The following is a 13,374-nucleotide window of genomic DNA, read 5'->3' on the forward strand; positions in this document are numbered from 1 at the left end:
AGTTGCAAAACATAACCTTTCACCTTTAAAGTATTCCTACAATTTTACCTAGATTCCTACACAGACCCAGGAAGTCTTTGGAGAAGCACTGCTCTATTCCTGAAGAACCAGACCTAGTAAACACCCAGAGAGGACATAACTCCAGCCTGCTGCAGTTGCCAGTGGTGCTGATGAAAGCAAGTCTTTTAACAACTTTTAATTCAACTTGTAGATCACATGGGACCACAACAACTCAGCACAATTATGCTCTCTTTACAGCTCTGAGTAATTTGACTTACACACACCAAAAAAAACCTCCCAGTACTTTGGTAGCAAATGATGCATATAACACAGAGCCAAATATTTAGTGACACTAAATACTTTATGAGATCAGTAGCGAGCTGCACAATTACAACAAGCACTGCACTGCCCCAAGCTTCAAATGTTAACTCTTAGTATCATATTAGCATGTCCTAGTTAATAATGTAAACCAACTAAGACTCTCAAAATCATCTATCCAGAAAGAGCTGTTCTGCCAAGATGGTTGCTACCTAAAGATTGGAAACAGGTGACTGTATTCATATGCTTTTCTCCTCCCAAAGCTACTTTCTTCCCCTTACCGTGGATAGCTGGTCTCACAGGAAAATACTGCAGAGGCAGACAGAATTCGTGCAACACTTTATTACACTGCTGAAGACTGGGAATCGGTTCAGGTGACAGCTTCTTCTCTCTTATCAGGCTGAGGAAGTCAATAGCACGACAACATTACAAAGCCACTATCTGAAAGAAGGTAAGCACACAAAAGACAGTCTTGGGAGGGTTTAGAGTTTCACTGGGACAAAAGGACAACAGGAGATGCAAAGTGCAACACTGTTACAACCAGGTGGTGGTCTGCTGCTGGTGTATCTACCTCTCCTTTTCCAGTGACAAAAAGGAGCCTCTTCAAAATCTTAAGGGTGATACTGCAGCTAGACTAAGACTTAGGAAAAAGGAAGAAGCAGATATTTTCAACAGACCAACACCTAATTATAGCAAAACATGGAAGACTCTCTGGCACAAAATGCAAAACTGGAGCTCACACTTTGAGATGAGAGCATTCTCACGTGACTGTGAAGAAACCAGCACTTGCAGGAGAGGTGAGACAAGCTACCAAAACCCTTTGCAAGAGAGGAAGGTACTCAGTAAAACTTAAAATCCAAGGGTATCTGTTCTGCTTCAAAGCCTCAACAGTGTTAGCTAAGGATCTAACTTGACTACACCAGCATAAACTGTGTGTCAGAGCCACATCCTTCCCTCCTGAATTCCCACAAAAGAAACTGCATAGTGGTCAGAAGAAACACACAGTATAAGCCTGTAAGCCGTGTGTGACACAGGGAAATATCAATTCTCAAAATGAACAGCACTTTCAGAATAATCAGAAACCACACTTCTAGCCTCCGGATTTGGAAAAACTAAGCAGCGAAACAGACATTTCAGAATGAGGAAAACACACTGCAAAGGAACGAAAATCAAAATTCCAAGAGTTGCAATTTAGCTTACTTGTGAAAGCATTTAAAACAGAACAGAATAAAAACAACAAACTTCCAAAAATCTGAAAGTATATCCAAGTTGGCCCTGACAGCAAATTGTAAAATAACTCACAAAGGGTATTTCCTCCTGCACGCTTTTTTAACGTGTAGCTGAACAAAAGCACAACTTGAAAGAGCTTTGCTGCTTTTCTGTGGAACCATTCCAATCTAAACCACCTGCTCAAACTCCTCCAGCTTCAGTTGGAGCCAGATACACACAGGGTCTCATCACTGCAGGGAACGCTCTGCTCCCAAAACATGCTTCAGCTTTATTTGATTGAGCCTGTGTTCTGAAGCAGCTTTATGCTTCAGAGCTTGTTTGGAATAAACTGCTGCTTAACAGACAGTATCAGTTCTCAACTGTTTTTAAAGTGTTTTAATTAGCGAGTTCCTTTGTGATTCATGTATCTTATTTATTGAAAACGTGCTCTTGCAGATTCACACATTTCAATATTCCCTTCCATCAGTGCACAGTTCCCAGAAGTAATTCCTGTCAGACAGTTTTTTGGTTTTCGGAAAATACACATTTTCCACCCTCATCACATTTTCAGTAATCTCTATAGATCAGACTATAATAAAGTGCATATATTCCTCTGTTATACAGGCAACCAAGTTGTGGACTGAAAAAATAAATCATACTGCAAATTGGAAACCACACACACACACACACACACACTCAAAAAACTCTCACCGCTGCCATTTAGCACCCCACAGTTAAGTTATCTCACTGAATACTGCCAAAAATATTTTTTTCCCCAAGAGTCAGTTAGCTGTATTTTTTTTTAATTGAACTTATATCATTAAAAATAATGGTTCCTTTTTAATTAGACGACGATAATCATGAGTTTATGTAATCCTGGAAGCTGCAGTTACCCTAAGGCTGACAGTCTGCCTTGACAATTTGGGTTACGTGTTTTACCCTTTGGATCCAGGCTTCAAACTTGCAAAAGCTTTGGAATTCTTAAGGGAATGTGAAATTTCATTGAGAAAAGAAATAAAGTGAGAATCCCTTTCTGACTTCTTGGACTCAAAAATAACTACAATGGTGAAATGAGGTTCAGGGCGAGTCAGAAAATACGTGCTTTGGACTTTGTCATCGTAGAAGTGAACAACTTTCTCCAAACTGTTGAGGTCAGAGGTTCTGTCAGTCATAATCATGATTACATTGGGCCAGTGCATAACAGGCCTGTCACTGGGCAGAGACACCACTGCAGGATACTGATCCACTCCTTTGGGAGCTTCCCTGTAAGAGTGGGGATGGTGATAACCGTGTCCTTGAAAACTCTCCGATCCACGATTGTCAAAGATTAAGGAAACATTGACAGCGTCGTATTTCCGAATAAAACTGGAGATCTTCCCAAAGTAATCAGGATTTGTTTTAGCAGTCAGAGTTTTCATTTCAGACGCGGTCGTTTGTCGGCTAAGGGCCTCGTGAAAGTAGAAGCTAAACTTGGCAAGGAGAATGTTTTTGAGTTTCACCAGCCAGAGGAAGAGGTGAGGAGGTTGTACGGCTTTCTGGGACTGCCCCCCAAACAGATGCTTCTTGGTCTCTCGTTGTTTTTCAAATATCTGGCCCCAAGTCTGTAGCTTTGTGTGAGCACTGTGCAAGTTGACCAAGGATGGAAGGAATTTCCACTCTGAGATCTGAGCCTGAGCCTTTAAGAGATGCGCAAGCACATCTACTTCCAGCTGGAAACTGCTTTCAAGAGGACTGAGGATTGGATGATGAAATCTAGAAAACACAACATTGTTCAAGACATGAGAAACTCTACAGACAACAGTGAAGTTATCAGCTAGTGCTTCTCAATTCACAGACAGAACACAACACATCAAGGCAGGCTGAAGCGTAAGCCAACAAGTTATCTTGTTAATTTAAGAATTCCTACTTAGCATAACTAGGACAAACATTTTAATGAATGTACAGCATACCTACATCAGCCTATATTGATTCACAAGCTATTACAGAACCATTCCTCTTTAAATTCAAGTGGTTTTGTTTCAATTTTAAAATCTCTTCTGGTGGTAATATGTCTTGATAGCTGTCAAATAGTACTAAGATATTAAGTTTAAATAAAGAAAGTTATGTTATAAATTCACTGCTCATGTAGGGAAGCTATGAGGAAACCAACCTGAGCTTGCTTTCTTTCCTTTTCAATTTACAATAAAACAATAAAACTGTGATGGGAAATAAATCAGTAGAACCACAATTAACTGTATTTACTGTTGAACCCAGTCTCAAATTTGAATGTTGGTGTGCCAGGAGCAATGAAGAGGAAAAATATTCAGTAGAATCTCATACTTTCACAGTAAAAGATTCTCTAACTGTCAGCACATCTCCCCCTCTAAGAATTCAGGGTAAGACCAGCTCTCAGTTTAACAGATGCTATGAAAATCTCATTCATAAGGTAGAAGTGCCAATGCACATCTTATTCATTAGAGTGATTGTACCATTAGGACAAGTCTCAGTGAAATGGAGTTTTAATAGAGCCATTTTACAGCTTTCTCTTCTCCTCCCAGCTCTTCTCTATTTTATCTTAACTTCACAGAGGGGAAAAAAAAACAAGCCAAACCACCCCACAACAAAAAACCTCATTCAGAACCAGTCTACTTCCTTCCCCTCATCACTCAAACTCATAGATTTGTAACACTGGAGATAAATACACTTTAATTCAAATTGTGCAGAACTGCTCCAGTTGCAGTAGGTAAATACTCAACTTCTGACAGAAGTTCAGCTAAGACAAGCAGCCTTTTTAATAAGTGCATTCCCATAACATGCATTTAGGTGACCTCTTAAAGAGATCACCATCAAAGAAGAACCAACACTTCAAAAACAAGACTTGACTGAAATCAATACAGATTGATGCCCTCACTTCCAACATCCTGGGTTGATCCTTGATACTACTTTAAAGCAAACAAGTTTACACTGAATTCTTCACACCTCTAATAAGTGATCAACAGACAAGGTGAAAGCAGCTCCACTCATTATCTCCCTGAACTCTCCAGTCACAATCCACAGAATCAATTTTGGAAATACTTGGTTCAAAACCAAAACATTTCATTTTGTTGTAGACCAAAAGAATGGACAAGAATGTTAAACTTTTCTCCCTCTTCCTCTTCTTCCTCTTCGCTGCTTTTTCTTTGACTTTCCACTCAGCTTGCTGCCAAAATATCAATGCTTCAGCCTGTAAAAATAGTCTGACAGCCTTATCATATTTCAAGGGTCTCCTTTTTTCTTGACAGCCACAACACACACTTTTGAAAGGATTTGCTCCTAAGACATAAGTTCAAATTCATTTAAAAAAATTAAATGATGAATGTGGTAGATCAGTCTACTTCCCCCCCAGTCATTCATGAGAGCACAGGGATGATGGTTCTGTTCTCCAGACTACAAAGACAACATTTTTTCTTCAACTTCTTAATTTCTTTCTCTAGATCACAGATGCATACAAAGCTACAAAACACTGACTAGATGCAAGCCACAAGACACAAGAATAATTACATCAAAACGGATTACTTATTGATTATATATTAAGCTTTTATAGACCTGAGGCTGTTTTACTTTCTCCAATTAAAAACATAAACATTCTCCTCCCACACACTGCCTCCTTCACCCCACAAAAAAAAGTTCAAAAAGTTCAGGCAATGGTGATTTTCCAGCTGTATTTTACAGAAAACACAGAGGAAAATGTCTCCTACTGGCTGTTCACAAGCCAGGAATAAGCACTAACAAAATAGCTTCCAATTGTTCAGAGATTGATGATTTTCAGATGTAAAGGAAAGAAACCAAGGCCAGAACTTGCAGGAAAACAGATGCCCCGTTTGGCTTAGAAGTGTTGATAAAATGGTGCACCTGTAAGTGAGGATATATTCCCAGAGGGAACAGACAGCATCAGGGTGAGTTTATCTGACCTTTCACTTGAGAGAGACAACAGAGAAATGCTGCGTGGCAAACACGTCACATAGCAGCCCTCAGAAACTGCTCTGAGATACAACACAACTAAAAGAAAGAATAAAGGATGGACTTTGTTTCAGAAATATCCAGTACAACACTGGGGAGAACCAAGCTACCCACACAGCTCTAGTAGCATCTCAGAACATCTCCATGTTTTAGGTTTCATTGGACTAACAACCCTGAGACTGTAAGGGTTTACAAACCAAGAACTGCCAAAAATTACTAGTAAGATCATATAAATCAGACTTCCAAATAACAATGTTACACAACAATTTCCTTAAAATTATTAACAAAAGCAAGGGGAGTCAGCTGCAGTGCTTATGTTTGGAATTTTAGAAACACTGTCAGCAGCGCTGAATTTTTTTTATTGTACATTTAAAAAATCTTAACTATAAAAAAAACTCACAATATTTCACCCAAATGTCTTCTTAGATGCTATTTCACCAACAAAGATTAAAAAGAACCCAACTACACTTGAAAACTATCTTCCTGAAACAGCTACCTTGTTTGGCTTTTAAAATAAAAGCATTTTTACAGCCATTTTTGCCTGCTGTCAAGTTACTCAAAATTTCTTTTCTTTTTAAACTGCCACCACTTGCACAGATCATGTTTCAGCTGTGAAATACTCAACCAAGAGTGACTTAGAGATCTTAACATAAGAAAGGCAAGACCACCAAAGACTTTGTGCTCCTTCTGCTAACTCCAGTAGCTCTAGAAAGAAGTGATAACAGAACACCATAAAACCCTTCCAGGAGGATCAGAAACAATAATAGTCTATATTAAAAGCCAACAATATTGTGAAATTAATCTGAAATTTACTCAGTACAGGCACAAACTAACGCAGGGCTTTAGAATGTGTTGGCTCAATTCTAAGTTTAAAACTAAAATTAGTACACAAATATTTGTTCTATTCCTAAACCAATTTCATAGAGTCACAGAATGGCCTGGGTTGAAAAGGACCACAATGATCATTGCATTTCAACCCCCTGCCATGTACAGGGTCACCAACCAGCAGACCAGGCTGCCCAGAGCCACATCCAGCCTGGCCTTGAATGCCTGCAGGGATGGGGCATCCACAACCTCCTTGGGCAACCTGTTCCAGTGCATCACCATCCTGTGTGAAAAACTTCCTCCTAATATCTAACCTAAACCTGCCCTGTCTCAGTTTAAAACCATTCCCCCTTGTCCTATCACTATCCACCCTTGTAAACAGCCATTCCCCTCCATGCTTATAAGCTCCCTTCAAGTACTGGAAGGCCACAATGAGGTCTCCCTGGAGCCTTCTCTTCTCCAAGCTAAACAATCCCAATTCCCTCAACCTTTCCTCATAGGAGAGGTGCTCCAGGCCTTGAGCCCTTTTCACTCAAGTCCATATTGAATTAAGTCCTTGTTTACCCTACAAGCACAGCAATGGACATAAGAACAGAATTCTGGCACACATTCTTTGCTCTCAGCTGAGTATGAATTAAGGAATAGAGAAGATGGCTCCTGTAAAGTAATGAATAGAATTTTCTGGGTTTTTCTTACTTTGAGCCCTCAGCTCAAGGGTGGTCATTGCTCACCAACATTCACTTCATGCATGAATTCATGCAAGGAACTCCTCAGCAATCAAAAGACAGCAAAATCTTTAGGCTTTCAGCCATCATATAATTTATTACAGATCATATGCCCGAGTACTTACTGCCAGCAAATAAGCACTGACCTTGAGCTATATTTCTTTAAGATGGATTCCAAAATGTTTACCAGTTCCTCAGAGTTAATGAACTTTTGGGTGCTGAGCGTGTACATTTTTTCATAGAAGTCAGCAATTTCCATCCGAGCCTGAACAAAAAAACAGAGCTGTTCAGACAGGTGAGAAAGCAGCTCTTCCAAGTGAGGAGCTGTTCCTCCTAGTGCATTGCGACCCGTCGCCACCACCTTCTTCAGCTCATTATGCAGGGATGTGTAGATGGTTCGGATGGAGTCCTTTCGGCTGAAGAATGACTGACCACCTGTTCAGATAAATATGGAGGTATTACCAAATTCCAGGCAGAGGAAAGATAGACAGCAATACTGGAGAACAAAACCACGTTTGTTTTTCCCCAGGTGTTCCTATGGGTTTTTCATCAAGAAATCAGTTTCAGCCTATTATTTTGCAGGTATGAAGTGCACACAGAAGCACTCTGTGTAATCTGATGCAAGTCTTGCCTGCCCCAATTCTTATTTCATAGCAGCCAACTACTGTTGCAAAATGTCTTCAAATTCTTCACACCTGTGTTAGCTGCACTATGGGCTTTTTAACAGGGGTTTAGTTAACTCTGCTACTATGATACACTATTATCTCTGGAGGTCATGAGTCAACATGAGGTTTTAATAGGCTGAGCTGCTGTTAATAACTCCAAAACTTTAACAGAATTCCCTTAATAACACCTCCTCAAAGACAGAGCACGCAGACTTGGACAGCAGCCTTTACATGGGAAACGTGATATTTATGTGTACAAACCAAATGTTTCCAGTTCCTATCCTATCTTAACATCAACCTGAACTCAAAGGGAAAACAACCGCAGTTTATCTCAGTGGGACCACAGTGCAGGCTAATTCATAATTAAACTGAGAAAAAACAAAGTCAATGCTTCTCTCCACTTGTTTGACATTATGATTATTTTAAAATAAATAATTTTTAAAAAAGTAATTGTGAAAAGGTTTGGGTTGGAAGGGACCTTAAAGATTAGCTAGTTCCAACCCCCCTACCACCAGGGATACAGACAAAGGATATTCCTCATTGATGTTCCCAAAAGACTGTACAAAGCTACTATTCTTATTTCATTTCCATTTCCAGATGGCTTTATGTGCTGCTGTGGCACTCATGAGCTGCAGCAGAGCAAGGATCACAAAGAATGAACCTGCAGAACACTTTTTTTTTTTTTTTTTTTTTTTTTTAAAGAGACTTCAGGTTCCATTTTGAAGCTGCTTATAACTTTCATAGTGGTATATAGTCGGTTCCACATCTATTTTACACATGTAACGTTCAAAAGTTTCATTAGCAATTTGTAGCAGAAAAGCATAGAATTGGTTATCATGGAAAAATAGCTCCAAGCCAAGAGCTGTCCCTGGATCAGGGCAGGGGAACAGTCACCCATTGCTGCTGTACTTGAAGTATGCAAGCAAATAAAACTATGCACATCCCTTACGTTGTCAATTTTGCTCTTTCTGCAAGAACCAAACAAACTTTTAGAAGTCTGCTTTACAGTAGGCTTTTTCCCTCTGTAAAATTCTTCCTATAAAATAGTTTAAAGTCACCACTTCAACATAAACACCATAGCAGAACTTTCTTGTTGCTTTACTGCATTATGCAGCAGACTTGCATCCCTTGATTCAATTTCCATGCCAGTCTGCAGTCCAAAGAGAAAACAAGGAGTTCTGCCCAGAGGACAGCATGATGATGGCTTGTCCTGCATGAGTTAGTTTTCTGTATTCAGAGAAGCAGCTAAGATTGTAGCCAAGGTTTCCTGAGATCCTGCAGCATCTACATGAATAACAACTTTCAGGAGGCAGTCTTCAGCCCTGAGTACTCACACACTTTCTGACACACACACTGTTCTAGTTTTAGGGCCTGGAACCATAACGTGAAAGAAGCTCTTGGCGACCCCACTGAGCTCACCTTTGCCAGAATCTCAGACAAGAGCACACCCGCCCGGAAACAGAGCTGGCTACAGCTCGGGAACCGTAGCCAGGCTGCTTATTCCCCGGCACAGGTTCGGAAGGACTGGCTGTGCCAGCCGCAAGACGTGCTTCGGGGTAACGCGAACGTCAGAGCGCACGGAGGGCGCGGACCCAGTGCTCGCGTTAGACTCACGCGCTGCACTCCTGCGCTTCCCGCGAGCCCGCCCGCTTCCCCCCACCCCGCCACGGCGGGACCCGGAGCAACGCGGCGGCCCGCCGGGACCGTGTGGGGGCCCGAGGACGGCGATACCTAGCTTCTGGCCCAGGAAGGTCATGCTGTGGTAGGCCTTCTCGGCGGCGGCCAGGTGCGCCAGCCCGGCCAGCAGGGCCAGCCAGCTGGCCCCCGCGCTCTTGTTGGCCTCACGTTCCTTCTCCACGTTGTCCTTGGCCTTATCGTACGAGAAGATGCCCAGGTGGGAGAAGAAAGTCTCCAGCACAGCCTGCTCCACCGGCACGGGCGCGCCCAGCGGGATCGACTCCCCCATGCCGCCGCCGCTTCCGGGTTCCGCTCCCAGCCGAACGAGGGGCCTCACTCGCGCCGCAGCCCCCGGAAGTCCTCGTCACGTGATGCGGGGAGAGACGGGCGGGAGGGTCGCGGTCACGTGAGATGCGACGGCCCTCCCCGTCATGCGGCGCGAGGGCACAGGTGGGCGCAGGGCATGCCGGGAGGGGTTGATCCTCTGCGTAAGGCGCTGGCCGTCCGCGCCACGCTGCAAAAGAATAGGAGCGCGCAGAGCACTGGCCCTCCGCTCCTGAATTGTTTTCTCTGGTTTAAATCAGAAGGCCGCTTTCATGCTCCACTGTTTTCTCCATTAAGCGTCCAAACGCAAGGGCTTCTGGGCAACGTTAGCTTGGACCCTAAAGCACCACTCCTGCATGATCTCCCATGTAAGCCGTGGCTTTTGCAGCTTCCAATCCCACCTGACATCTCTGCAGCCATTTTAGGGATCCTCAATTGCTCAACCCACTGACAAGGAGGACTAATTTAAGCTTTGGACAGATCAACTCCTTGAACAGATTGGAAAGATGAGTACAGCACGCAGCAGAGCTGTGACACACAAGCCCACAGAAAGGGGGCTGCCGTGACAGCATTGCCTGTTCCAGCTCCTGGGGAACATCAGAGCTCTGTCCCACCCACCTCCTGCTGAAATTTGCAGCCACTTCTCTCTGCACTGAGCTCCAGAGCTCCCCTACTGCTGTCCCAGAGCAGCAAGGTTCCCAGCTGCCTCTGGCCAGTATTTCTACTACACTCTTTCAACTAGGCTGCAAATAACATACAGAAAACAGGATATGAACGGGGCTTCCTGGGTATTTGAGACAGAGTTTACAAAGAAACCTGGAATGAAAGGTTCAAATAGACCTTTATTACACTGAGTAGACAGCACATTTTCGTACTTAGAAGAAAGTATTTGGTCTCTTGGTGGTGAAACGTGGTTTGTGCTGACGACGCAGAACTCTGTGTGGCAGAGGGAACTTGATTTTAGAATCCTGCAAGGAAAATATTTGTGTTGAGATACTACATCACTATTGCTTTACACTTCACAATACTGAAAAGGCACACAACGTCTGCAATTGTTTTTGAACAAGAAGTCTGTGAAAGGCACATTTGTTGTAATGTAATACACGTTATATTCTGACTTTAACAAAAGGAACTTTATCACAAAGTAAAATATCTGTGAAGCTATGAGTGCAAGTTTGGTTCCCCCTCCACACTCTTGCCTGCAAAGCAAACCTGCACCAGACACAGCTCCCTCCCTCCAGCCCTCTACCAGACTGGGACCCAGCAGGCACTGCAATTTTACTCACATGGAACTGCTTGACTGCTGGCCTACGGCACTTGCTAGCAGCAATCTGCTCAACTTTCATTATCTGAATGGAGTGAGCACGGGCACGATGACGGGCTCCCATATCACGGTCTGCAACGAGAGAACTCATAACTCAATGTCTCCAAAAGAATGCCATCTTACTCTTGCCTGATTTCAAAATGTGCTTGCAGAAATAATCAAGATGGGATTTACCTTTTTAAAACAAGCGAGTTGATTCAGAATCCACACTGAAGTATTATTAATGGAAAAACGTTCCATTAATTCCTAAATTAAAATTCCTAAATTATTCAGACTAGATACTTAGCTATCAATCACTGCATTATGGCAAACTTGAGTTCTGAGGCCTCTTAAGAAATCTTTCAGTACATTAATTAACAGCATCCTATTAAGTTAATGTAGAACCTCAAGTTTCACTTTCAAGAGCACCTCAGCTCTGGAAAGGCGACAAGATCCATATAATATTTGCACACACGACAAGAACATCATTACAGAGAACAACATTCTTTGGGTTTTTGTGTGCACTACATACAGTTCCAAATTCAACTATCAACAGAGTCAGCCATACAAATGGTGTACCCCTCAAGCACTTTACATAGCAGAAGTTGAGATGATCTAATCTGAAACATTCCCTCAACAAGGCCGTTCTGAAACATTATGTACAGTAAACATCTAGAGCACCTCAAAGACTAAGAAACTCAGCCTACAGAGCAAAACTCGTTACCACAGTTACTCAATGTTACATAGTGATCAAAAGGGAATATCTTTATCTAGAAAAAACATATTATGAGTGTGAGATCACACCTGCAGACCTCTCCAGCAGCTTCCTGATTTCATTTCCTAGAGTTTAATTTTGTTTCTCGTAGTTTAAGACAGCATTCTTACCCAGACTTTATGCTCAGCTTAAGATTTAAGCTTATGTTTATATAAACGTTCTACCTTGAACAATTACAAACTTACAGCACTGAGTGACAGCACCAGCAGTGGTCAAATCCCTGTACTCTCTGTACATGTTGTGAGTTCCACTACGAGAATCGTAGCGCAGCCAAATACCAAAATTTTTTACCCGCAGAGGGGTCTTCTCATACACCTGGAATTAGACAAAGGGACAAAAGAAGTTAAATACGTCATCAGTATTTTAGTTTAACTACAATGAAGCTCTAATAAAAACACTGTGGACAGTTTTAGTGAAAAAAGATTTTGTCTCTTCTCCCACAACAACATAGCTGCATTCAAACTGATAATTTTTGGTGAAAATACTTAAAATCAACTTTACATCACTATGAAAACAAATGGAAAAGGACATCCTATAAACAGATTGGTAAGCATATACTCTCCAAGAGTTATGAATATCCACATAACTCTTAAGAAGTATAAGCCCAAATAATGAACGCTAGACCCTGAAAACAGCAGAGTACAGTAATGACTTAAGTCATCATAGCAAGTTAATCTTGTTTTTTTTTTTGACCATTTGTTGTTTCCTAAGCTCCCTGGATATACACTGCCATTTTGAAAAGAGGAATGCGTTGGTTCACTTGACAGCAACAGAAAGATAAACTGAGCTTAACTTCACTCCTAGCAGCAGTGCTTCGTGTAACTTTATCCTATATATACCAGCAGGAATTCCCTTCGAAACCGCCCAGATTACCGGGTATGTCATCCCCCACCTGGCCGCAGTACACAATCTCTCCAGAAGACTTCTTCATCTTCTTCAGCTGAGACACGAAATACCAGAACCGGGACTTGGCGACAACGTGGTTGGGAGCGAAGATCCGCATCCGGTAGAGCGGAGGAGTCCTGCATTTCGGCGTGGGCAGACAGCGCCCGACCACCTTGTACTCCCGCAGCTGCAGGGAAAGACAGCGGCGTGAGTCGCGATGCGGAGGCTGCGAAAAGACTCCCCGGGACGGACACCTCGGCGAGAGGCGGAGGACAGAGGTCCCGGAGGCGAGGAGCCGCACCGAGACGGGCCTCCCGGCGCCCGAGAAGAAGCCGAGCTGCAGAAGGCCGGCAGCGCCGCCCGCCGGCCCGGCCTATGGCGGCCCCCCCTCACGCGTCGTGCCGGAGCGCCGCCGCCATGTTGGCCGCTCGCCTCCATGCGCGGCCGAGCGGGGCCCACTCAGGAGCGCGGAGACCGCTCTCGAGCGCCACGAGCCCGCACAGCCGCACTCCCAACGCCCGGGGCCGGCCTCAGGCCCGCCGCAAAACACGGACGCAGTCAGAGAGCTCCGCGACCCTCACTCACGGTGCCCGACGCCTTCATGCTGCCGCCGCCGCCGCCCGCAGGAAAGGAAAGGCCGCACGCGCGGCTGCTTCACGTCACCCGCCCGCTGCGGCACCGCCCGCCGCC

General features: G+C 43.4%; 2 protein-coding genes and 1 non-coding gene across 4 annotated transcripts; all 3 read right to left on the bottom strand.

Annotated features, from left to right (window-relative positions):
• Window positions 1–645: 645 nt before the first annotated feature.
• On the bottom strand, window positions 646–9,726 carry KICS2 (KICSTOR subunit 2). 2 transcript variants are annotated; one of them, XM_042816188.1, is made up of 4 exons: window positions 9,452–9,726; window positions 7,417–7,490; window positions 7,202–7,338; window positions 646–3,279 (listed from the first exon to the last, which is right to left on the bottom strand). In XM_042816188.1, the coding sequence occupies exons 1-4, from the start codon at window positions 9,684–9,686 to the stop codon at window positions 2,463–2,465; spliced, it is 1,263 nt and encodes a 420-aa protein (XP_042672122.1). In that variant the 5' UTR covers window positions 9,687–9,726; the 3' UTR covers window positions 646–2,462. The 2 variants fall into 2 exon arrangements, with proteins under 2 accessions (XP_042672122.1, XP_042672121.1); XM_042816187.1 differs by having other exon boundaries at window positions 7,202–7,490.
• An 817-nt stretch (window positions 9,727–10,543) lies between these two features.
• Window positions 10,544–13,353, bottom strand: RPL18A (ribosomal protein L18a). Its single transcript, XM_042815898.1, has 5 exons — window positions 13,270–13,353; window positions 12,692–12,871; window positions 11,985–12,114; window positions 11,008–11,117; window positions 10,544–10,689 (listed from the first exon to the last, which is right to left on the bottom strand). Exons 1-5 carry the CDS (start codon window positions 13,285–13,287, stop codon window positions 10,597–10,599), a joined length of 531 nt encoding a protein of 176 aa, XP_042671832.1. The 5' UTR covers window positions 13,288–13,353; the 3' UTR covers window positions 10,544–10,596.
• LOC122159171 lies at window positions 11,419–11,550 on the bottom strand. Its single transcript, XR_006168398.1, has one exon. It is a non-coding gene; the product is annotated as a small nucleolar RNA SNORA68 (small nucleolar RNA).
• Window positions 13,354–13,374: the final 21 nt, after the last annotated feature.

Source organism: Centrocercus urophasianus, unplaced genomic scaffold (assembly GCF_019232065.1).
Source record: "Centrocercus urophasianus isolate 14NV4802_14NV808 unplaced genomic scaffold, USGS_Curo_1.0 seq_15, whole genome shotgun sequence".
In the NCBI taxonomy this organism is placed as follows: Eukaryota; Metazoa; Chordata; class Aves; order Galliformes; family Phasianidae; genus Centrocercus; species Centrocercus urophasianus.